Genomic DNA, 27,346 nt, shown 5'->3' with positions numbered 1-27,346 from the left:
GCACTATCGACCTGAGGATGGCATTCACGTATCGTACAGCCGTTACGGCGCCTTCCGTGACCACGAGCGGCATACGTCGGCCCTACATAATGCCACCCCAAAACAGCAGGGAACCTCCACCTTGTTACACTCGCTGGGCAGTGCGTCTAAGGCGTTCAGCCTGACCGGGTTGCCTCAAACACATCTCCGACGATTGTCTGCTTGAAGGTATATGCGACACTCATCAGTGAAGAGAACGTGATGCGAATCCTGAGAAGTCCATTCGGCATGTTGTTGGGCCCATCTGTACTGCGCTGCATGGTGTCGTGGTTGCAAAGATCGACCTCGCCATAGACGTCGGGAGCGAAGTTACGCATCATGCAGCGTATTGCGCACAGTTTGAGTCGTAACACGACGTCAAATGGCTGCACGAAAAGCATTATTCAACATGTTGGCGCTGCTGTCAGGGTTCCTCCGAGCCATAATCCGTAGGTAGCGTCATCCACTTCAGTAGTAGCCCTTGGGTGGACTGAGCGAAGCATGTCATCGACAGTTCCTGTCTGTCTGTATATCCTCCGTGTCCGAACAATATCGCTTTGGTTCACTCCGAGACGCCTGGACACCTCCGTTGTTGATAGCCCTTCCTGGCACAAAGTAACAATGCGGACGCAATCGAACTGCAGTATGGACCGGGTAGGCATGGTTGAACTACAGACAACACGACCCTTGCACCTCCTTCCTGGTGGAATGGCTGGAACTGATCGGCTGTCGGACCCCCTCCGTCTAATAGGCGCTGCTCATGCATGATAGTTTACATCTTTGGACCGGTTTAGTGACATCTTTGAGCAGTCAAAGCGACTATGTTATACAGTGTCCACAGTCAACGTCTATCTTCAGGAATTCCGGGAACCGGGGTGATGCAAAACTTTTTTGGTGTGTGTGTGTGTGTGTGTGTGTGTGTGTGTGTGTGTGTGTGTGTGTGTGTGAGTCCTCAATCTGACTTCTTAGAAGTCTAGCTTATCATGTGGAAGGAGAAGTAAGGAATATTTGGATTTGGTGTCCTGTCAACAAGGAGGTTATTACTGAAAGACAGCGGAGGAAATCGGCCATGTTCTGGCACAGGAACCACCCTTGAATTTGCCTTAAACTGAATGCTGATACAGGATGCAGATTTAAATCGCCTTTCTCCCGAGTGTGGTTCCAATGTCTGAATCACTGCACCACCTAACGCGATTATTCCCGTTGAAGCTACTGCAGCGATTTCGTCTACTGCTTTACCATCACTTTCGTTTTCTTCCGTTCCTCAATCCTGATTGAATATCCTCAAAGAATTTCCATTTGAAACGCGTCAACATTTGCACACTATTCAGGAAAATCTTTCACAGATCAGTTACGAACAGATATTTTTACAACCACTTAAACTCAATATTACGTTAGCTCCCACCAAATAACCGTCTCCGTAATCCACCAACATCTACTATTCTAGTAGCCAACAGTGCAAGGAAAAAAAAATAGATTCTTCAGATATTATCGTGGATACAAAACTCATTTTGCTTATGACTATGTGGATTAGTATTAACAAACTACAGCAATGTGTAAAATGTTCCATGCGGAAATGTTCTGTGTGGCTAAGTTACATGCTAAGATCTATGATATAATAGCTCAGGTAACACTAGAACATACAATGCATGCTTCTAACTGCTGCTTTGTTCAGATGTCATATCCATACCATAGCAACAGAATGAAAACTACGAACAAAGTTACAGTTGTCCTTCATTCCGGTATTCATGAAAAACAATAAATATGTATTGTTGGACAAGGGTGAGAGAGAGGCGAATTTTGTAAATAGGATGCAGCTGCTATAGCCCAGGACACCTCAGTTCAAACAACAGTGCTACGCTGATTTGAAAAGATAAGCAAACTTTCTCACTTACCTGACATAGCTCCGCCTGACGTCGACCTCAGACCTGTATAGAAAAGAACTTATAAGTATAGATTCATCTCTAGCAACACAATGTAAGTATGATACAGTGCTTACGCAACAAGCTGTGAGTGCAGAGCCGCCCAACAGCAGTGTAAAATATGACTGGCTGAGCCGGCGTTGGACTTACAAAATATGAAGCCCAGAAATGAGACGAGCGAACGGCGGCCTGTGGAATTTGTCGCGAGAGCGGGGTAAGTGGGTCGGACACGCGACGCCACGCCCAGCTAATACGTGGAGTAGCCGGCAGCACGCACGCGACGTAGGCGAGCGCCGACGCGTCCAACGCCAGAGTTATGCTGTTCCCACGTACCCCGAGGAATCCGCAGGCGTCCCTTCTAATGTCCGATTTAGAGTGATTGGCATACTTCTACAGTCCGATTTACAGTAGTCTGCATATCTCTACGACAGCTAGCGGGCTCGACCGCTCCCATCACCAACACATCACTGGCAGTTGTATAAGCACTGTCGGTCCCCAATGTCAACCACCTCCACTGCGCAGACCATTAAGCCTAAATGTTCTGAGCAGCCGCTGTAGTAGGAAATCCACGTAAAGTGACTGGGTGTTACAGTAATCTTTTTAGCATAACTTGTTAACCCCTCCATAATCTCTGCCAGTCTCTGCGCCCTAAACAGTGTAATAATGATGATGGTACAATGGAGGTATGAATTAAAAAACGCCTTCAGTCACAACTTTTCGTGTCTTATTAAGTACACGATGCATTTCGGACCCTGTGGGTCCATCATCAGGTATAATTTGTTTTAATACATGCTTTATTTTTTCCCTTGAATGAGGTGAAATGCATATTCCTGTCACGAAAAGGTTAGATGCTAGTTTATGAATTTCGGAAGTCAAATGGGAAAATTTGTGCGAAACAGTGGAAAGTATGAAAAGTGTAAACTTACCAAATAATCCAAGAAAAGTGTTTTTAACGTTTTAGCGCCAGCATACACATATGTGGTAAGTTTACACTGCTCATTTTTCCACTATTTTGCACACATTTTCCGCATTCATAACCTAACATCAAACCTTTTCGTGATAGGAATATGCATTTCACCTCATTCAAGGGAAAAAATAGAGCATGTATTAAGACAAATTACACCTGATGATGGACCCACTGGGTCCTAAATGCATCGTGTACTTAATGAAACACGAGAAGTTGTGACTGAAGGCGTTTTTTAATTCGTACCTCCAGCGTACTGAATACAGTCACGTTTGAAGCTGCGTAATATGGATAAAATTAAGATGATGATGTGGTTATTATTATTATTATTATTATTATTGTGGTGGTGGAGCATTACGGTAAGGCCGCCATACTCAGAAATTACCACCAGATCTACGATAAATAAAACTCAGCAGTGATAATTGTAAGATATCTATTCCCTTATTCGTATCTTTCACGGCCAAGTGTCTCTATAAAACCAGCTGTGTTGATGTAACCACGGCGATCGAACCAATCTTTATGCTGAGCAGGTTAGAGTGGACATCTTACACCCGAGGAACATGCACCTGAAGACTAAAACTGGAACTGTGTGCCTACCTGTACATGCCCTGTGAAAACCACCAAGCTTTCCATTAAAACTTTTACATTCAGTTAGTGTCAACAGATATCAAAAGGATTCGAAAGCAGACACTGATTACACTGAACTGATAGGTTTATTGTCTCTAGTACAACGCACGGCACAGGTAATCATTGCTTCTACCGATCTTTGCCAACATCTCGCTTCTAATACTGATAAGTTCTCAATACCGTCCACGATCAATGCTACATTTAATGGACCTATCGAACTTGTCACAGCACACGGCCATGTATCATCCAACCACACCTGACGTCCAGTCACGACTTCCCATTACTCACTGCCTTCCGTGCCACCCCTGCAACAGTTGGCGCCAAAGCGAGCTTCTCGATCACTGGGGTTCCCCAGGTGACAATGCTGCTGTGCTAGGCCGCTATATGTAAGTTTCTGTTTGAAACTATATATCTAACCTTACACAGTGAAACAAACCGTCACGTACGGAAATCCGTCGAGAAAGTGGCGAACTGCAGCACCCACACAAAAGAGAAAATCCGCTGCGTGAAGGAGAAAGCTTATTTGAAATGTATGAAGACACCGCCAAGCAAATATTTGCAAGACACCTTGAAGAAATTGCCTACAAACTTAAGGTAGATGAAAAAAGCCAATCCTCATTTACTTGCAGGAACCGGAGACCACACTGTGTTACTGTACAGCGTTACTCGCTCAGTCAGAAATAGATCACGCGGAGTACATTTCAAGGAAACAATGCCGAAATCCTAAGCTGCCTTTTAATTACTAGCAGAAGTTTATTGATCGCGAGCAACGCGGAAGCGGTCGTAGGTGGGAGCGGAATTAATTAGGAAACGCCAAAAATCGTCAAATCTGCCTTCCCCAGGAGCCGCCCGGGGCGCTGCGAAAATAACTGACATTTGACAGCGTCCGCTGGGTAATAGCTGACGGTGGCGGTGCCGGAGGCAGGCGCTCTGCTGATGAAATAATCTAATCAGATACCAGCGCCGGTAATCACGTTCGAAGAACCAATTAAGTCGGTAACCGCCGCTGCCGATGAATCATTACTTCCACAACCCTGCAGGGAGTCTAAACATCGAGACACTATCGACTGCACGGCTATGAAGTGATTGTGCGACTCTCTTCCTAATTTGTAAACTGCATAGGGATGCTGAGGGACAAACATTCTCCACGAATTCGCCAAACACAAACCCTTTCATCGGATTGTCACAGGGTATAGCGTGATTCATCATTCCCGATGACTCGTTTGCAGTCATCCACTGTCCAGTGGCGTCGCTTTTTTTTCACCACCTCAAGCGTCACTTAGCAGTAATTGCAGGAGACGACGAGCTCCTAGACCATTGCACCTCATCGTTTTTAACTCCCTTCGCACAGTCACTATGCTAGCTCGACTGCTTGTAGCACTTTCATTCCGCTAATTTCCTGCGATCTTTTTACAACTACCCTCCGCAAATATCAACGGTCCTTCTCGGCAATACGTGAGGGTCACCTGGTCTTTGTTTAGCTGTGGTTGTTCCTTCCCGTTTCCACTTCACAATCATATCACCGACAATCTACTTGGGCAGCTTTACTAGTGTGTAAGTAGGCTGTTTAGGTTTTTATGTTGGTAACGCCACGTAGTGCTCTGTATGAAAATCACTGACTGTGCTGTGAGCAATCTGTGGCTGGTTGGCATTGTTGGAACATCCGCTATTGTAGTGTTGGGCAGTTCGATGTGAACAGCGCGTAGCGCTGCGCAGTTGAAGGTGAGCCGCCAGCAGTGGTGGATGTGGGGAGAGAGATGGCAGAGCTTCGTGAGCGAACGATCTGGACGTGTGTCCATCAGAAAAAGGAAATTTGTAAGACTGGATGTCATGAACTGATGTATATGAATTTTGAACACTATTAAGGTAAATACATTCTTTGCTCTCCATCAAACTCTTTCATTTGCTAACTATATCCATCAGTAGTTAGTGCCTTCAGTAATTAGAATCTTTTATTTGGCTGGCAGTATTGGCGCTCGCTGTATTCCAGTAGTTTGAGTAACGAAGATTTTTGTGAGATAAGTGATTTCATGAAAGGTATATGTTATTGTTAGTCAGGGCCATTCTTTTGTAGGGATTATTGATAGATTGCGTTGCGCTAAAAAATGTGCGTCAGTTTAGTGTTGATCAGAATAAGTAAAGAGAGAAATGTCTGAGAACGTTCAGTTTTGCTCAGCTGTTTGAAAATCAAATAACGTAAGAGGTTTACCAGCATTGCCAGTCTCAATTTTTCTAAGGGTATGTTTCAAGTGTTGACTGTCTCCTGTCGATTTGTTACTCATGTGATCTCCAATGACCAGTTAACGTTCCAAGTCACTGAGATCTCCTGACCAGGTCATTCTTCTGTTCCTGTTTCTCTGCTCACAACACAATACTCTCCGTTTCCTTTTATACTGGCGGGTCCACCTCTCGTGGAATATTGCGGGCAGTTCCGCATTTCCAAGGGGTGTCCAGATACCTTTGATCAGACAGAGCATGTATATAAGGTCATATACAAAAATTCCCACTGCTCTGGACGTCTTCTCCTCATTTCCTCTCTCAAGCGCCTAAAACCACCACGACAGAACTCCTTTGTGACAGTCTGACAACAAAGGACGAACTCGTCATGAATGGGCCCATCAATTTAAAAAAACACATTGGTTTTATGATCAGTTTGGCCGAAGGGAAGGTGGACTCTTCCATTCCGACGATTGCTGTTTAGTTTCAGGATCACTGGCGTAAACCCAATTCTCTTCACCAGCAACAGCCTCTGAAGGCAAGTCTGAATCGTCTTGAATCTATCGCAGCACAGACTTCGCCACAATCCTTCTCACGTTCAATTCTACTAACACAATCGTACGTACCACAGAATACTCCTTATGTCTTGCAGAGGTGTTGGATCGTCTGTCTATGATCTTGCATTAACGTAAAGCGCTTACTCCGGAAGGTTGCTTCACATATAGTGCGTTTCTGCATTTGGTTGTTTTCTCAAGTTCAAATAATACCTTATATAGATCTTTCAGGTAAACCATCGCGAACTCAGGGAAACACGACAATGGAAACATACTCATGTCGACCAACAACTGACTGGAGCACTCAGTGTACAGCCAGTTGCCGCACTGATTCAAGACAGATGTAAGGGAAGACATCTAGCGTTATTTCGTTGTACCTAAAACATCTGCGCACAAAACTTGAATTTCGCGAATTCTTGGACACAACCTCACAATATTAACTTAATGACCGGTGGCGATCATATTATATTGTGGTTCGTATGACAGAAATCTGGGGATGACCTTAAAGGTTTCAAACCAGCCATAACGCTAAGTGTTTTACGCCATCAGAACTGTTAAAAAATTATCGCGATAGTTAGCTTCGGCCATTGAAAGTATTTCCGTAACAGTAGTTAGAAAGCCAAAGGCACTCTCGTACTGAGGTGATGAACTACTTCTGACTCGATATGAAACTGTATTTATATATTTGTATCGTGTGAACGATCAAAAACTATAAATCGAGAAAAATATTGTGATAAGCTACGTCTGAAGCACAGTTCTGCACGAATGGTGCAGAAGCCTGTCAAATGTTATGCTGCGGGATACTGCTGAACATTAGGGTTTTTAGAGTGTTATGCTGCGGGATACTGCTGAACATTAGGGTTTTTAGAGTAAGGAACGCACACATCCTGCAACGAGAAAAAACTGTCTAACGTAATGAATCGAAGAGAGAAAATTGATTGGAGCATATTACGATATGAGTGATTGCTAATATCTTTATTTGAGAGAAGACAGTACAAACAAATTCGGAGGGGCAAGTCTAGATAGGAGCATATAAGGAAGATAGTTGATGGTGTAGGATGCAGCAGTTATGAGGACTTAATGAGCATAGCTGGCGAGTGACAGGACTTCATAGCCATATAATCAGTTCAACCTTAAGGATGACGATCGAGGCAATAATCGTGGCCCCAGAACCGTTTGGGGCCGCGTTTGTGGTGTTAAAGGCAAGCCTGTTATGAATGGACGTGAGAGGGTGAAACTTAGGGTCAGCATACAACCAACTCTTTTCGAATAGCGTCGAGGAGGCGGATAAGCTTAACATCGCCTTCTGAAAGACGGACAACAGTCAACGGTGTTATACGAAAGGTTTAGCCAACTAAACTGACACCGGGCCTGGTGACTTCTCCTTTCTCGCATTCTGTCGCGTCTCCACGTCGACCCACCTTACTGCGTAGATTCCATGTAACTGATAGCCACATACACACCACTTCAATGCTATCACTTACGTCAGAAGCGAAGGGTCACGTGACCGCCTGGTAAGAGAGCTACACGATCTAAAGTGCACCAAAGCGATCGGTGCGCTCTTTTAATGAACTGATTAATATCGGACTTTTCACGAGGAATAGTAATTAGTTACAGAGGTGGCAGTATAGTCTAATTCGAATAAACATTCCATATAAAGCATATTCAGGTTGCTTGATTTGGGGGAAGGGACGAAACAGCGAAGTGATCGATCGCATCGGATTACGGAAGGATGGGGAAGGAAGTCGGCCGTGCCCTTTCAAAGGAACGATCCCGGCGATTTAGGGAAATCACGGAAAACCTAAATCAGGATGGTCAGACGCGGCTTTGAACCGTCATCCTCCCGAATGCGAGACCAATGGGCGAACCACTGCGCCACCGCGCTCGGTTGACATATTTAGCTTTCAATAGTTACAGAGAACAACTGGTTAAAGAGGTAAGTTTTCTTTTCGCATTCTGGTGCTCCAGTTGCATTGGTTTGATTTATTGATTATAATTTCTGTTTTGAAGTTCAGCTTTTGAAGTTGTGCTAGAGTTTAGATAACTGAACGTTTCACTGAGACTGTGATTTATTAACCATTCTAACATGTAGTTTAAGGATGCGGCGTATATTTGTTCAGGGTGTCCAGAAACAGTCTGAATAGCTTGTAAGAGTATTGCAGGGGAGGCTGTCCTAAGAAATAATGAGGTTGTGCTGAGAAATGATGGTTAAGAAAAAAAATTGATACGTTACGCCGTTTCAGATTTATTTTATCATTGCAGGTAGCCAATCAAGTCGTCGCGCCCGCAAATTCGAGCAGCCTGCCAGAGGTTGTGTTGCTAAATTTGTTTTACGGTTGGTTTCCTCAAAGCAAACTGACTTAGCTTTGGTTCACCTAGTTTAAATTTATCACTTCCGGAAAAAAGACACTGAAGCGCGTGCAAGTGCTAGAATTTTCGCGTGCAACGATTTTATTGGTTAACTGCAATGCTACATAACTCGGAAAAGGCGTTACGCTTTGATTTTTTAATAACAATTGTTTATCAGCATAAGCTGCCCTGCAACATCCTTACAAGCTTTTCAGGTTGTTTCTGAGACCACGTAAATGCCGAGTGATAACAGTGTACGGAGTTTTTTTCAAATGGAAACGCTGTTGATGCTTGTACAGAATACGGTAGATGATATCCTAAGCGAATAGTACCAGATTCAAGAATGTTTGCTCGTTTTTTCACTAAAGTATGCGCAAATGATGCAGTGCCAAGCAATCATACTTCATCTAAACGTGCAAATGAGCAGAGTGTGGAGGAAGTAAGAGACATTACTCAGTTGGTACAACACCGTCTTTCAAGAAGCACCAGACGTTATAGAATACGCGTAGCGGTCTTCCACTTACAGAAATACGGCGGAAATTACATATGCACGGTCTCTATAAGGTGTCCCAGAAATGTTGCGACAAACTTTGGGGATTGCAGGTGTTTTGAGGAACAAGACGACGATAGAAACCCCTCGTCCGGAAACGTTTTACAACGGCGCTACAGAGCGTCGAAGTTGTAGGCGCCGGCGCTTGCTACTTGACCACCTTGTGTGCAGCAAACGTGATTTTCTGCGCTGACAGACTATAGGCGGTAAGTCCCGCAATGTTGTTTGTTATTAAGTGATCGTTACTGATGGCCACAATCGCCAGCGGAGAAGATGAGGCTAGCTGCTGCGTAGAAAGGCTTTGTCTCATATGAATGCGATGATCTGTTACATCGGTGAATGATGGTTCCGGAGACGAGTTTCCATCCACACAGTTTATTGTTCTCCTGGAACCATCTAACTTCCATGTTTTTCGGTATACAGTAGAAAAACCGCAGATGGAAATCCATGTCCTAAATCGTCACCCGCCAAGGCAACAGTGCATCTCTTATTCATACGCAGCAGCTTCTCCGCTGGCAATCGTAGCAACTAGTCGCGATTACTGAATAACAAAGTTGTGATATGTTTCGCCTACAGTCCCTCAGCGTACAAAGTTACTTTTGCTGCGGAAGGAGTGGCCTGATGGCCACGCTCCGTACACGGGTTCGTGTGCTCGATTTATTCCTCAAAATATCCTCTACAACTCCTCGATGTTTATTGCAACATTTCTGGCAGACCCTGCATACAATCATTTACCCACGAGAAAGAGATGAAGGTGGACGATTGGAATGTTGTCCAGACTGAGATTTTCACTTTGCAGCGGAGTGTGCGCTATTATGAAACTTTGCTGGCAGATTAAAACTGTGTGCCGGACCGAGACTCGAACTCGGGACCTTTGCCTTTCGCGGGCAAGTGCACTACCATCTGAGCTACCCAAGCACGAGGCACGCCCCGTCCTCACAGCTTTACTGCCGCCAGTACCTCGTCTCCTACTTCCCAAATTTCACAGAAGCTCTTATGTGAAGCTAGCAGAACTAGCACTCCTGGAAGAAAGGATATTGCAGAGACATGGCTTAGCCACAGCCTGGGGAAAGTAAAGCTGTCAGGACGGGGCGTGACTCGTGCTTGGGTGGCTCATGTCCCTAGTTCAAGTCTCACTCCGGCACACAGTTTTAATCTGCCAGGAAAGTTTCTGTGGAATTTTGTCGTTGACTAACAGCAAATCGCCGATGAATCCCATTAATACAGTTACTGATGAAGCGACAAACTCGTAACGGTATAACTAAGTCTCGTGACTTACATCAGTGGTCCGTTTCAGGAACGCTTCTTGTACATGTGGTGTGGTGTGGTAAGACAGATAATCAGTTGTTTCGGCCTATTTGTTATCACATCATCTTGCAGGACCCTTTTATCTTGATTTTCTTAAAACGAGCTTTCAGCATTGCTGAAAGAATTTCTTCTGGCGACAAGGACGGTCATATTTTTCCAGCAAGTTGGGAGGCCTGCACATTGTAGTCAGCAGGTGGCCATAATCGAAACCTAATATTCCCCGGAAGATGCATCTTCACAAACAGTCCCGTTTCTTGGTCACCAAGGTCCCTAGTCTTTATCGTTTTATATTTATGCCTGTGTGGATGGCTGGAAGGCGAATTCTCCAAAGCAAAAATAAATACGAGGGACGAATTGATCATTCGGATTATGAGTAGCGCCGCCCTCGTAAAAGAATGCCAGGACGACCTCATAAAAGCTAAGCGTCGTGTTGTTAAAATTATTCCTAAGTGCACTGAAGTCCGAAGTGGAATTTATTGCAACAAACTTTCAACTTAATTATTTCCATTTGCTTAACACCATCTGTGAGCATTTGTTTGGGTTATATTCTAGCAGCTGCATCTCTGTAACCAATAAAAAATGGACGCACATTATATGGAATGTTTTACAGTAATTAGTCTATACTACCAGCTCTTAAAGTATTCACCATTCCTCCTGAAAAACTGTGTATTTTGCCCGATAACATTACCTCGCCACTAGCAGAGATTGGTATTTCGAAACACAAATCACAATGGTTGGTGAGGGATTTGAAGTAGTATCTGAATGTCTGAAGTAATGTCATAAAGTTTCAAAAACTCTACGAAGTGCCACAGTGTCTTATGATGCGCTCTGTGCGACATCAAACTACGCGTCCGAAAATACAGGGTGATTCAAAAAGAATACCACAACTTTAGGAATTTAATACACTGCAACGACAAAAGGCAGAGCCAAGCACTATCTGTCGGCGAATTAAGGGAGCTATAAAGTTTCATTTAGTTGTACATTCGTTCGCTTGAGGCGCTGTTGACTAGGCGTCAGCGTCAGTTGATGCTAAGATGGCGACCGCTCAACAGAAAGCTTTTTGTGTTATTGAGTACGGCAGAAGTGAATCGACGACAGTTGTTCAGCGTCCATTTCGAACGAAGTATGGTGTTAAACCTCCTGATAGGTGGTGTATTAAACGTTGGTATAAACCGTTTACAGAGAATGGGTGTTTGTGCAAAGGTAAAAGTTCTGGACGGCCGAGAACGAGTGATGAAAATATAGCACGCATCCAGCAAGCATTTGTTCGCAGCCCAGGAAAATCGACTCGCAGATCTAGCAGAGAGCTGCAAATTCCACAATCAACTGTATGGAGAGTCCTACGAAAAAAGTTAGTTATAAAACCTTATCGTCTGAAATTGGTTCAAGCACTGTCTGCAGCTGACAAGATTAAAAGAATCGATTTCTGTGATTTTATCCTTGCTCAAATGGAAACAGGTGAATCTTTCGTTTCAAAGATTGTGTTTAGTGATGAAGCAACTTTCCACACTAACGGGAAAGTCAACCGTCACAATGTCTGTATATGGGGCACTGAGAATCCGCGGGAAACAACTCAGTATGAACGTGACTCGCCTAAGGTGAACATTTTCTGTGCCATTTCAGCCAATAAAGTTTTTGGTCCCTTTTTCTTCGAAGGTGCTACTGTAACTGGACTACAGTATCTGGAGATGTTAGAGAATTGGCTGTTCCCTCAGCTCGAACAAGAAGCACAACAACTCATATTTCAGCAGGATGGAGCGCCACCACATTGGCACTTATCTGTCCGTAACTACCTGAACGTCAACTACCCGAGGCGATGGATTGGCCACCAGGCAGCCCGTGACAGAGCACTTCATCACTGGCCTCCAAGAAGCCCTGATCTTACCCCCTGCGATTTTTTCTTATGGGGGTATATTAAGGATATGGTGTTTCGGCCACCTCTCCCAGCCACCATTGATGATTTGAAACGAGAAATAACAGCAGCTATCCAAACTGTTACGCCTGATATGCTACAGAGAGTGTGGAACGAGTTGGAGTATCGGATTGATTTTGCTCGAGTGTCTGGAGGGGGCCATATTGAACATCTCTGAACTTGTTTTTGAGTGAAAAAAAACCTTTTTAAATACTCTTTGTAATGATGTATAACAGAAGGTTATATTATGTTTCTTTCGTTAAATACACATTTTTAAAGTTGTGGTATTCTTTTTGAATCACCCTGTATATTAAGAATAGCAAAATGCGAAAACAGTATAGAAATGCTTGTCTTGAGAGAGAATTAGTGAAATTGACCAGAACAAGGTTGTAGAGGCTCACTAGCTGAGATGTTCACTAGGAGAGATTTCACAGTGCTTACAGGTGTCTACATAGAAAGGTAGCAATATTCCTACGAAGTTGAAAGTTTGGGAAGCACCAAACCGGAGCGTTGCTGTGCTAGGCATAAGGAAGTGACCAAGAATTGTAATAAATTGATTGATTAATTGAAGGGTGTTATTAGACTAAACGGAGAGGTCATCAGTCCCGCGATTCCAAAGTTACACAGGGAAGCGAGGTTCAGCTAAAAGTGTATGGATCCTGCCAGAGGAGTCAAACTATTAAAACGAGGAAGTTAAAATACATGCAGGAGAATGTATAAAGGGTAGCCCAAATCTAAAAACTGGGAAAACAGAGGGATGAAAGAGCAGTCTTTGCTAGGGAAAGTGGTCAGGTGTCCCTGATCGAGAAAACGTGAAGAGAGGCCCCAACCACAACCACTGTGCCCCTGCGCCAGCAGTAAAGGATAGCCTTACATCTGAAAATGAAAACCACTTTCACGGAGGAAACTGAAGACCAGTTCAACCACCCGGGAATCGTCTGCCAATATTAAATTTAAGGAATTTGGAAGACTATACTTAGTACGAAGGGCCAAAAGACGGGGACATTCCACTAAATTATGGGTACCGTCAGTCTAGCTCCACAATCACATTGTAGGGGTGGTTCGATACGCAAGAGGAAACAATGAGTGAGTCTGGTACAACCAATGCGTAGACTCCTTCCGTGAGGCGGAAGGAAGAGCACCAAACTGCAGTAGCCTCTCAGATTGTGCAGAGTTTATTACTGAGAGCAGCAGCGCACCAGATGTCATTCCACTTTTGGGCAAAAAGACATCTGATGTAGATCGGCATATCCACAGCTGGAATCATGAAAGGGAATGGGGGATAAGTATCTCCTCTAGCCAAGCGATCAGCCAGTTCATTCTCTGGGGTGCCCATTTGACTTGGGACCCAGAGAAAGACAACTGAGCAGGCGGCACGGCCAAGGGCAGACAGAAGGTCATGGATAGCAGAGACCAAAGGGTAGCATCAGTATATAGCCTTCAAGGTGCTCATTTAGTCGGTACATATTAAAACACTGTGGAAGAAGGCCTGAGAAACAAAATGGAGGGCCCTATTGATGGCCAGTAGCTCTGCTGTGAATACGTTATACGATCCCAACAACAAATGGTTTTCTAAGCCAGTGGGAGACGTGAAAGGGAATCCCGCCTTATCTATCGTCTTAGAACAATCAGTGTAGAAGACCCTGGAACTCTGCAAGTATTGAGCGTTCAAGATGCCGGAAAACCATGGTCCTAATCTGTGGTCAGGTACCTTCCAGTGGGGTGGTAGGAAATGCATGGCGAGCATTCCAGAGAGTGGAGATGGAGGCCCCGACAGAGGAAAGTGAGACGCATCCCAACTGGTAATCCCACCTGTGGGCGGTAATCAGGAGAGAGAGACAGGCCTCGTTTTCAAAGAGGACAGCGTACACGGGATGGTCAGGGACTCGGCGAATGGTGACGGCGTAAGAAACCAGGAGTTGGTTCCATCGTATTTGTAGAGGGGCAATCCCCGCTTATGCGACGCGACTGTCAACAGGACTAGGACGAAAAGCACCAACAGCCAGACGCACCCCACAATGGTGAAAAGGATCATGTATTTTCACTGTGGAAGGAGCCGCTGAGCCATAAACCTGACTACCATAATCTAGTCTGGATAAGACCAGAGCAGGGTAAAGATGAAGTAGCATGATTTGCACCCCAAGATGTGTGGGCCAGAAGGTGAAGAGCATTACGCTTCTGCATGCATGCAGTCTTGAGGTGGCTAACATGAGTCAGCCAAGCCACTTTTTTATCAAAAATAAGGTCCAAGAAACGGGACTGTGCTACAACATCGAAGAGCTGGTCACCTAAATAAAGTTCTGGATTGGGGTGTACTGTGGGTCGACGACAAAAATGTCCTCCCCCGAAAACTGGAAGCCATGGGAGACGACGCACACAGAGGCCCGTTGGATGGCACCTTGGAGCCGGCGATCAATAGATACTACCGAGTGGGAGCTGCAAAAATCATCGACATACAACGCCGGGATAACCATAGGCCCAACACAGGTTTTGAGCCCATAGATGGCTCACACTACAAGCAGAAAATTTAGAAGTGGAGGTCAAAGCTGAAGCGGGAACGTAAACGCCAAAAAGGATGAAAAAGAATAGGCAGGAGGAGCAAAACTGCAAGCAATACGGAAACCAGATGGATAGCGAGGTCGACATAAATCAGAACACCGAGGGAGGGGAGAGCGGGGAAGGAGCGAGGATTGGGAGGGTGGCAGGGTGAAGGAAACGCAGCCAGGACAGGAAGAATCGTCTGTAACAGTTCAGGGCCCTGTGTGCGCCACACACAAACTCACGAAAGAACTGTGAGCCCCCTGGGGGGACTGAACTCTAGAGTATGCTTTACTAACAAATCGTGAGACCTGAACTACAGTAGGGTGCAGACCAGTTTAACTACAGAGATCAGTGAGGAAACGATCTGTCGAGCCGTGATCGGACTACGACTTAGGAGCTTGCAGTTTGACGGAAGCCACCGGCCATAAGAATGAATGTGGTTTGTCGGTGGCAGCGGGTCAAACAACGCCGTCACTGTTCGCTACAGGAGTGTAAGACGGTTAAATGAAGTGCTGTGTCACAGCCCATTGCGTGGTCTTCACTCGTCTAGATATAGCCAATGTCCGTGAATAATTTTGGCAGAATGTGTTGTGACGACATTGATTTTCGGCGGAGGTGGTATTATGGTCTGGGGCTGTTTTTCCTTGTTTAGGCTCGAGCAAAGGCAAAATTATAAAATGAATTCAGCTGCTTGCAAAGCAGTTACGAGTGAGATCAACTGACCGAAAAACATAGCAATAATTGTTTACAATTCATCAGTAGGTATGGAGACAATTCTGCTTTCAGTGAATCAGCAACTAAATAAAAACCTTCCTTGAAGATTACAAACTGTAACTGTACGGCTGGAACCCTTGAAAACGATGCACAAGTAAGTGGCCGCTGACAACTGGCTGGTAAAAATTGTGCTGGCTGTATAAAAATGTCGACACTGCTCTTCAGGATATTCAATACAGGAATACGGAAAATTGAAAAGAAAATCTACGGCGCCCAATAGTGATAACAATCCTCAAAAGTTGAGGAACGCCGAACAGCACCCAGAATGGCCATATCATGTGTTGTAATTAACTTTAGTGCGTTACTTTAGTTACTAGCCTGGATTACCCATGCACTCTGACATGCATACGAACTCTCTTTTTCCCGTCGACAAGAAATGGAAAATGCAACGCGAACTGCCGAAAATCCATCTGTATGTAAATTTTTTCCGAGGGATTCCCGAAAAAGGAACAAAATTGACTGGCAATTCTACTTCAGGGTGCACACGAAAAAAAAGGAGACTAGTAGCTGACGATTCAAATCTCGCCTCACACTGGCACCGTGCCGCGCTCTGCGATCCAACAAAATTGGCTGCAAAATGAAAACGAGCCAGTTTCGTGGAGTGTGCCGTAGCCGCTGCGGGTCACCAACAGTCACCGCATCGGCAGGCTACCTCAGTGGTCCCTGCTTCAGCTCGAAGCTAATAAACCATTTGCAGCGTCCAACTGAGCGATATTAATATAAATCGCTACATTTGAAGTGTCTTCAGAATTTACGCAGCTACGCGGCGCACTATTTAGCAAAAGCTCAAGCACTTGTAGACAGCTGTCTCGCAGTAGGATACAATCGCCATTTTCATTTCGAAACTAAGGCTGCACCTACTTTAGCTTCTATGTATCGGGTAGAAATTCCAAAAGCCGATAATTCAAGAAACTTGAAGTATCTAATCCGAAATTGAGTTTCGTTATAAAAGAAAGTCTGCGACAATCTACTATATCAAAATCAGCTCTGAAGTAATTTTAATCATAGGTTCACCGTCGCGAAGACTGAACCAAGGACAGCGAACGATTCCAAAGCTCACGAGAAACTTGGAATTGTGCTTCCTAAACAATTCCAAACTCTGGAATTGAGCACGCTTTTGTAAGTTTCTGAATTACCTATTTTTATATTTCAGCAATTCTTTTGCATACTTTGACGTCGTGGTGAAAATTTTTTTTCGGAGTTTCATTAATTAAAACAAAATGTAAAAATAACTTATTAGCATTTGAAGAACCCGCTGTCCAAAAGACGTTAAGTATTATAGGTACAAATACAAAATGTTTTATTATTGCACTGCTTTATGGAGTCATTCCTTTTTGAATTAGAATATTTGAGTAATTTTGGAGAGGCGATGTATTTTATAAATGACCTTTTAAAAATATGTAAGGACATCCCTTCCTTGGTCAGTTCCCTGCGCAGTTTTAACGTTGTAATTATCTGTGCCCTAAATTACGTCTCCGTTACTTCGCATGTCGGTAGATGGCACTATTATTGTTTTCACAACATCTAGTACTTATTTCTAAAATCACTTAACGCCAGAAAAGATTTGATAGTATAGTGCCACGTCAGTAATATAACACCACAGGTTCATTTTTATAGTACTTACTTGCAGCAAATACTACTTTTACTAGCAGGTCGTATTTAGATGATATCAGAATTAATTTTTTAATCTTTATGGACTTGAAGCAGACCGAAACCGGTAATACAGCGTAATAGTTGTGTGACTTTGTTGAATAAATAATTTTAAAAAGGTGTTTTTTGTTATCTACTGGCGTGTCGTCTACGAACTGCAGGCATCTGTGGGGTGAGAGCAGACCGAAAAAGACTTATTTCCATGAATGTAATAACACACGATTAATAATTTATTTCATGAACGGTATACAACATGCTTTGCGAAACTGGTGCTCACACTGTGACGAAAAACAACGAACAACTCACTACACACATATTTCAAACTCCCTTTCCTTTTTAGGCGAATTCTGACGTGGCGCTATCTCTATGCCACAGGAAAACAGTAGGCAAATAATCAAAACTCGGAAGTACGAGTATTCAGAATAGAATTAAAGCAAATCGAAGCCAAATGACAATCACGAAGGTATAAACTGAATTCCGAAAGGAAAGCTCGTGAATTCTGATTCATCACAACTGAGGATTACAAATATTCGCTAAAGCATGTGCATACCCTACGTAAGTTTTTCTGCATGATGTTGAGATCGTATGACAAATGTATTTGAAAAGTGAAAGTCTGTTCCAACTATCACAGCGACCTTAGAGGAGCTGGTGTGCCACTAGTTTCCACCAACTCCTCATAGAATGTACCTTCAACAATTGATCACCATCTACAACGTCCTATGTTCTAATTTCCGATTTAACTGTCCGAATTTCGAAGGATAATGCACAGCAAAGTGGCAGAACTTGGTGTTCAACATCCACTCATTATCACTTGCCCGAAAAAGCAGACACCACGCATTCATATGATTGATTCGCCTCTATGGGCAATGAACCCACACCGTTCAGTGCGAATGCATAGTTACGTTCGAACTCCAGCGGGAATCCGAAATTAGCGAGCATGGACGACGTGGACGGGGAATGCGGATAGGTGACGCTGGGTGAACGTCCGGAGATGGTGCGCGCATTTGCGATATACATTGTGTCTAGATTAAACAGTGGTCACTGCAATTTCCTAGCAAGCAGGAGATCGCGGGTTCGAGTCCCAGTCCGGCACGCATTTTCACTCGTCGCATGAAGTCCTGATGCAGCTGATATCAGTTCCTTTCCTTTCCATCCTTTCTCTCCCCCTCCACCTTCAATTTACAGAATCAAGTTTTTTTGTTCAAAATAGAGCGCAGTGCTACCTCGTTCGCGAGGTAGGAAATTAACGGCGGGAAACGTCTTCGCATATAGTTGTGACGGCTTGCTATCATTAAGCTTAACGCCCATTACAGACGTAAGAGAGCAGAGGGCGACGCCTCATCCTCGTAAGATGTTACAGTTTACTAAGTCATAGGCCAGCGTGAGGTAGATGATGGCGAGGACAGAGGGATTCGACAATGTACACCGAAGAAGGAGAAACTACAAATGGTTCACAATATTGGTAAACTAAACAGAGCATTCAAAACCAAGCTTCCGAAAAGGGGAGTGTTACAATCAGCGGGTATTAACAGTTTTCACTTATGGCAGTGAGACAGGGACTCTTAGCTTGAAAACGATTCAACAACTGAGGAATCCCAGCAGGAAGAGATGCATGGTAGGACTTACTATGAGGGAAACGAAAACAAGCAAATGGACCAGAAATCACAGTAGAACACGTAGTACCAGCTTCAATGAAAATTAAATAAAGCAGGCGAAAAAAAAAAAAACAATAAATCTTCGAATCAAGCAATTCCATTATTGCCTAAAAACAGAGATCTAATGAAGACACTCGAATTTTCGATAAGGCGTTTTATAGACTAACGCATCGCATTAAAAAAAAGCACTTAATGTCTTCCAGGAGTATCATATACTACGTTTCTTGAATCTAAGTGTGCGTCCCAAAGGATGCTTTTCGACGATATGTAGATCCGACACGGAAGTCAGACAGCCATAAAGATATCGTTCCACATAAGCAATAACCAGGCACTGTCATGTTGAAATTCAGGTTCTGGACAGAGCTTAAGGCAAGGTATGGACTCTAAAACATTCCAACAGCTACATTCAATCGCCTTCCGTGTGTCTGTCCAGGATATTATTAAGTCTTTTTCCGATACCTCGGCTGACAACCTTTCAGTCATTTTCAAGGTGATTCGCTTCCAGATTTTTATATCACTTTTACCAATATTGTGGTGTAATCGCGCATGCGTCCCGGATACCAATGTTGGTAACAAGAGCGTCAGTCATACGAGATAGAGAAAATTTCCCGCGTCTAAGAGCAAAACAAAGCAAGCTCAGAACCAGCGAATCCACAATGCTTACCACATATTTGGGTGATTGTTATGGATGGGATATGTTGGAATCTCAAGCAGTGGACACTTACAAAAATATTTCCTTTAAGAGTGCAGGCGTGAAATAAGAGTTTCCATTATTCGTCGAGCTGGAAACTCTAGTCCCGGTTGCGTAGGTTGCCTGCTAACTGTATTTCCACAACTTTCTTGACCACTGAATCCCAGAAGGATGACAGTGGAGCCAGTGCCTTAACTTTCCAGATATCCATAAAATAGCTAACGAAAATACAATTTTCAGCTACCGGAGATTAATTGGGCTGCAGAAAGCGGGTGTATCAGTGGCGTTATACAGTGCGTATTATTTATCCTTCACAGATTCCATCGCGTACTTCGTCGGGGAGATGACTTCGTAAGTCCGAGTGTTGGACAAGCTATCGAAGTTGCAAGCAAGATTATTAAGTCCACTGAGCTTATTACTAAGATATGGCAGCCTTGATATTATACATAGGTGGTACATTTCATTAGAACTAAAGCTGATAATACCTATTACTTGCAAAGCAAGCTTAAAGACAGAATGAGGTAAACATTTCAGCGTTTGGACTTGACCTCGGAAGGGTTGTATCACTTACACCTTAAAATAGCAGCCTGGCTCCCTCCTATTACCTGATAATGGGTTGATGGCGTAACTCGGACAAAATCAGACTGGGCCTATCAAAAATGGATACTTTTTCGCAGCATGAAACGTCATTAAAAAGGTCTATTTTTAATCTAGTAAGGATCTGGACAAGTCGACGGTCTCCGTTTTAGGAAAGGGCTTGAATTTTGCTCCTACGCCGAAGCCCTTGCCATTAATATCTGTTATCGAAGGAATTAAGGAAACCATCAGAAAACTACCCGATTACGCTGCTGTAGAATTAAGGCTTTAAGTATGCTCATTTCTAACAAGATCCTGTCCTCGAAGGATCATATCTGAAATTAAGCAGATTTTATTAGTAGGTTACAAATATTTGGAACTTAACACCTTAGTCAACTATGACGTCGTTTCCTCGTTCGCCAAAGTACCTACTATTGACTATAAATGACCAACAGGAAGTTTGAAGAAGACGTAGAGGCATTATTAAATAGTGCTTTGATTTTGAACAGACTGACGGTGCTGCAATAAGCAGTCAACTCTCACAAATGGCAGTTCATTTATTTATTGAGGATTTTGAAGAGAAAGCACTGATCTGCAGTTCTGCAGTTTTCTGCGGATATGTCGATGACATATACATAGACTGGCTCCACGAATTTTTCGAACATCGGGTCTTCCTTCACGAAAATAATAAATTTACAATGGACGGAGACTGAATGACTGTCAGCGTTTTTAGATGCATTAGTTCGCCGTAGGAAATAACGGTTTTTAGGACACAGGATTCAGCGTATGCACACACATAATGGGTTATACTTGCAGGACTCCAGCTACCATCACCTTTGCAAACTACAAGTGTACTTACAACTTCAGTACATAGGGTTCAAGTGCTGTCCGATGCTGACTTCGACGAAATATTCCATAAGAATGTATAAACGAAACAGCATATTAAGAGAGCTCTGGAAGTGAAAATGCCAGACCAATAAAAAGGAGAGCAAGAAGAGACAGGTGTAATGCCTACGTCATTTTTGCTGTACATGGGAAATAGTCATTCAAACACTGTAATAATAATAATGAAGACGCATAGAGTGGATGCGATCTTCCTTCCCCCAGCCAAGATAACAAGCCTTCTGCGAAGAGAAATATATTAGAAACTCCTTATGAGTATAGCAAAGGGCACCTAGGACAAATAATAAGCACTGTAAAATACGTTGCATTGAACACCCGCCTTTTACAGCTCAATAAATCTGCATTGGTTGAACACAGTATTTCGACAGGGCCATTCCATGGATCATGAGACCATTAAGGTACTAGCCACAGCCTCATCTTCTGGGATTCAGTGGTCAAGGTAGTTATGGAAATACAATGACCAGAAAACCTGCTCAACCGAGACGAGTGTTACTAGCTCGACTAATCATGAAAGGCCCTCATTTAAAGCCTGCGCTCTTAAAGAAAATACTTTTCTAAGTCTTCAATGCCTGACATTCCAACACGCGCCATTCATAATAATCGCCCAAATACTTCTAAGCGCTGTGGATTCGCCGACTCTGCGCTCGCTTTGTTTTACTCTTAGAGGCGTAAAGTTTTATCTCTTTGACTGCTGCTCTTGATACCAAAGTGTTATCTCTGACGCAAGCGCGATTACTCCATAGTATAGTGTAAAGTGGTTTAAAAAGCTTCTAAACGACTCACTTTGAGAATCACTGAAAGGTTATCAGTAGAAATATTGGAACAAGACTTAATAATGCCCAGATCCACACCCAGAAGGTGATGGAATGTCTGGGAGTAAAGAGTGTAAATCGCTGAGAAAACTTTATGAAACACATTCCAACAGCTGTTTGGCCAAGTCGAGATCTGGAGCAGCTGAGACTGCTAATGATTCTCATGGTTCCGATATTACACTCTAGGGCGCACACAGATAAACCATATAGTGCATTCCTGACTGCCGTCCCAACCCAAGGAAAGACAGACGGCCCAAAAAATTTGCTCGTACGCCACACTCACCAATAATTGGCCACAATTCATATTTAGCCACCAAAATTACTACTGATAGCAATGACGTCTCAACAGCAAACGTAGCCACACGGAAGATGTAGAAATTAAAATCAATAACATTCTTGAATCGACCCATATAAAGGCGAAACACGATTCTCAGAATCTTCTCGGTATCTCCAGAACAGCCTCATAGATCTCCAGGTACGTCGTCGGTTGTACAGTAGATAGTTTCTCGCAAACTGGCTTATGCCTATGCCACTATTACAACTCTAGGTATCATTGAAATGCAATGATACTCTTGGAAGTCTTCAAGCACGTCTTTAATTTTATATCGTGTAGAGGCTCTTGGTTCAATTTCTGATAGCTGCATAACATTCTGGTACGTGACAATCCTTTGGTCGTATCAGTCGGATATTTAAATTGAATATTGATTACTGGAAATGTATGCGTTAACATGATTTTCCCCGACTGTTTCTTCCTAGAGCTGCGTTTTTGCTTATTTTTTTATTGATTTGACTTATGACGCGCAAAATCGAAGGTCCACGATAGTGGCATGAATGCTCAGGTATAACAGTAATGTCATGTAGCGAAGGTCCTCCAGTAGGGTAGACCGCTCGCCTGGTGCAAGTCTTTCGCTTTGAAGCCACTACGGCTACTTGCGCGTCAATGGGGATGAAATGATGATGATTAGGACAACACAACACCCAGTCCCTGAGCGGAGAAAATCTCCGACCCAGCCGGGAATCGAACCCGGGCCCTTAGGATTGACAATCTGTCGCGCTGACCACTCAGCTACCGGGGGTAGGTCATCTGGAGAAATACAGCACAACACAAAATGTTACCTGTGGAAGTTCTTTTGCATCCAGTAGCTGTGTAAACGTCCACTAACAAATTTACGTGCGACAAACTACGACTAATATATTTACTGACACATTATTGCCCGTTACATAGATACTAAAACGGGCTGTGCTACTTCTATACACTCTTCTTATCCTATTACCAATACTGCGTTATAAGTTCGAAAGCATAATAGGTTGATATTCATTACTACTAACTACACGTATGGCCAGTTAGCCCCACATAAGGCGGGTTTACCTCCTAGCCAAGGGGAGGCGTAATCCTACTGTGTGATACTACTTTATTCTGCCCAACCTAAACCAACCAAAAGTAACGATATTAATTAACAACTCTATAAGACAGAATCTACGGAACTAGTGCTTTTGAACAACTTGAAGTTTCAGACTCTGAGCCAAAAGTCTAGAGACTTAGTCCACTACTGGAGCAAGCAAACTACTACAATAAGAGAGTATAATTCCTGGAAGAGACGGGAGAGCCTCTGCCCGATACTTACATGTTTATTTAATATCAGTGCTGCCATCCGTTGCTCAAAATATGACGCAGAGCTACATTTTTTGACTGTATACCTGAATAATTCATTTTAGTTTGAGGATAAACAAAGTTTTCAGAAATTCCAGTTACAGACTTCCAGGACTTGTATTGGGGAGTGACTATATAATATTTTTAATAGGAACCGATGTCCGGAAACGTAACGTTCCCGTTAGACGACGACTTGAATTCAGACGTGTAATGCATCCACGTCTGATGAGGGAAAGAGAAATGTCTCAGTGTTGATTGTTCTGGTACGCAATAGGGTAGACAGGATGTACTACGTCAGACGGTTACCTAACGTCACTTAATGTCTGTGTTGCTGCGAGTGTCGTGTAGGGACAAATGGAGATCTGGTGCAAGAGTTGTGGCCGCTGCACTTGAAACTAAAGACACCGGGCGGGATGGAGAGTGTGTCCAGAACATATAATAACGTTGGTGGTCGTCACATAGAGCATCTGTTGTAATGTTTTAGTACTGTTTTGTACGTATACTATGCCGGATTCTTTTTTGTTTTGGAGTAATGTAAACACGTAACATTTAAGTGTTAATACAAACAAATGTGTTTAAGTAATAAATGGATGTTTACTTATGTTTCCTTTTGAACTGTTACCTACTGCGTCATGCCTAATACAATTCCTCAAGCAGAATTGGATGAGTTAAACATCTGAACTGAAGCCGTCGTAGAACGGAAGCAGTACATTTCCGGTCATGGGTTCCTATTCGAAACGTTATGAACCCATTCGCCTCTAAGTCCTAGGTGTTCGTGGCGGGAATACAATTCAATTTGATATCTGTTTCCAGATCACTTCATTGAATTTTATGTGACATTTGAATAATAATGACTTTGATTTCTTCGTTAAAATTTCAGTGCTGAGAGGCCGTGGTCGATATATGAAACTGTTTCCTAACGTTCATCTTCGACTGTGGAGACGTCTCCGGAGGTGACATGACAACTGTATCAAGGATTCTAGATGTAGCGGAATTTAGAGAGATACCTAGGGACCCATGATTCGTCAGGCGACGCAGATTGCGTGCTTATCTCTGACGTTATAGTTCATGATTAAAAGTGATCGATCGTCATTATGTTACCGCTAAGTCGACATCCTTAATTTATGTAACATAACACCTTCTTTTTCGCTACATTGTTATGGTGTTTGTAAAATCTATGCCTTTATACTCAGAAGCCCTCCTCAGTAGGCTTAAATCTACAATAATAACAATAATATGCCTTTATTCTTGCCCCCGTCAGAATGCGTTCTCTTCGCTACAACTCTCGTCTCACTGAAATTTATTTTGTTATTTCCCTCTCGGAAAAGGTGCTTTGCTTTAGCCGCTTTGTCAACAAATCCCTGGCGGGAATTACTTTTGTGCTCGGCTAAGCGCGTGTAACACTTCTTTCCGTGTTTGTCTAGAAGTGGCCATAATGTGCCGCTGTGACTATCCCATTATTTGCTATTCAAGAAACGCTTGGCGTCATGTTGATTATTTTAATGTTTAGTAATGTTTTGGTGATGTACTAAAATATTTTATCATCGATTGTTATTCCCTATAGTTTGCAAAGTGTTTCTTAATTCCACTTTTATTTTATTGTGTATCAGACCATTCAAGATTTTAAAAACGTATTGACTGTAATCCAAAAATATCTTATTTTTTTCATATTTTACACCACACAACCACATGAGCTTTCCACGTTTTGTGATATGTCGTGGAAATATAAAATCAAAGAACATAATCGATCAATCAAACTGCGTGGACAGTATGCCATTTTTTCCGAATATATTCGTCCGACGAGTTCTTCCACGCAAATTCTCTAATATGGTATACAACTTTAATTTTTATTCCGTGGTCCAAATAACTAATAATTGTTTTATATTTGTACTCGTATTTTAACGATGTTACATCTTGCACGTATTTCGGACACTTGAAAGTGTAGTGATAAGAAACTCCGTTTGTAGACTTTTCAGATAGATGCTGACCTACTTAAAAATCTCCATACCGACAGACGTACATTGTCGGTTATAACGCAGTTTCGGACAGGAAAGAGTTCTGTAGGAAAATGAGAAATTACATCCTACAGGACAGTGTGATATTACCATCTTTGCTATCGATGGACGAAGACGCATCGATGGGGAGACCAGAGACGTTGGGAGATAAGAACAGTAAATGTACCACAGGACAGGCGGAAGTAAGTTTCACTTCGGCGAGCCAACTCAAGAACATCATCGACAGCCTTGCTAAAGCCGTCCTCTCTTGGGACGTGATAACGCACGTGGACGAGAGGCTGGTGACGTTACAGCGTTTAATCCCCTGTTTCACTACACTGGACAGCGTGAAATAAAAAATCTGGCATGTGTGATTTTGCATCGTGGAGAGGCGACATCGTATTTGGAGGGTTTTATTTATCACAGAGTGCGTGGTATGAATATAAGCTGCTCCAAAGCATCAGCAAATTAAGGATCTCTCGAAAATGCCTCGTTTTAGCTGCAATTCGTTACAGCAAAATGACCGGAAACTACTTATCGGCAGACAAAGGCTTACTATAGTTGATGTTTTTAGTGTTATAACTTTTGTTCTACGAAAGTAGGCCTTTCAATGCTACGGCACAGTGATGATCTCTCAAAAGATAATCTTTCTAATGGAGTTTGGATATTAAATATCAAATAATGATATACGTAGATACTTTTTTAGACATTGTATGCCTTACGGAAGCATCGCTGTCACGTTGAAGTTCTAACGAAGATGACAGCGTCGTGAGCTGTGAAGCGAAAGGTAGCATGTTCGCGTCCACTTCATGCCAAAATTTTCTTTTTCATCTTTTCTAAACGACTCTGGGTCTTTCTTAAAGTAGTACAAGTATTACCTGCGTTACAAATAGTGTATTTGCTGCAGTTCTTGTTGGAAAGGCCAACGACTGGTATGTCTCCCCAGTGCCCAGAAATCTTAACGTAAATATCAGTGCATGTAAAAAAGTAAACACAAGTTATACTATGGAAGTTTTTGCTGTTATGAAACACACTTTAAAATATACAGGAAGTCCAATACTTTGAGAGGTGGTTGTACTCATCGAAACAAATAAGTCCAATACATATGGGTCCTAAAATGCATACTTTTTGCAATAAATAAGCTTTAATGGGAGGTGTTTAATGTGGCGTCCATTCATGACAATGCACCCTTCCGCTCTCCGGCGTAAGGCATGACGCACCGTTTGAAATATCCGGTTGTTGTACCCGCCGGCAGCACTCAAAACGCGATCCTGTAGTGTCCGTACATCGTTGACTGGGGTGGCGTAGACCAATTCCTTCAAATGTTTCCATAACCAAAAGTCTAGGAGACTGAGGTCTGGGAAACGAGAGTGCCAAGATGTGCCCCCTCACCCGTCCCCTCCCTACCATCCTCTCATTAATCCAGCGGCTCTGAAATGTCCTGCGCGACCGCTGCGGTCACAGGTTCGAATCCTGCCTCGGGCATGGAGGTGTGATGTCCTTAGGTTAGTTAGGTTTAAGTAGTTCTAAGTTCTAGGGGACTGATGACCTCAGAAGTTAAGTCCCATAGTGCTCAGAACCATTTGAACCTGAAATGTCTGCATCAGATATCCGCGCACATTTTGACGAAAGTATGCTGATGTGCAAACATGCATGAAGCATATTTGTGTTCAGCCGG

General features: G+C 43.2%; 1 protein-coding gene across 4 annotated transcripts in view; it reads right to left on the bottom strand.

Moving 5' to 3' along the window:
- The window catches only part of LOC126356311 (cyclin-dependent kinase 14), a 1,047,636-nt gene that overhangs the window by 118,521 nt on the left and 901,769 nt on the right, over window positions 1–27,346 (bottom strand). For 3 of the 4 annotated variants that reach the window (XM_050007266.1, XM_050007267.1, XM_050007270.1), the window contains one exon: window positions 1,914–1,946. The exons of the other annotated variant lie outside the window; for it this stretch is intronic. In XM_050007266.1, the coding sequence (XP_049863223.1) occupies window positions 1,914–1,946 (33 nt within the window). The remainder of the gene's footprint in view (window positions 1–1,913; window positions 1,947–27,346) is intronic. 4 annotated transcript variants of the gene reach the window in all.

Source organism: Schistocerca gregaria, chromosome 3, assembly GCF_023897955.1.
Source record: "Schistocerca gregaria isolate iqSchGreg1 chromosome 3, iqSchGreg1.2, whole genome shotgun sequence".
In the NCBI taxonomy this organism is placed as follows: Eukaryota; Metazoa; Arthropoda; class Insecta; order Orthoptera; family Acrididae; genus Schistocerca; species Schistocerca gregaria.
The sequence above is the reverse complement of the archived record's forward strand: the minus strand, read 5'-3'. Positions and strand labels throughout refer to the sequence as shown.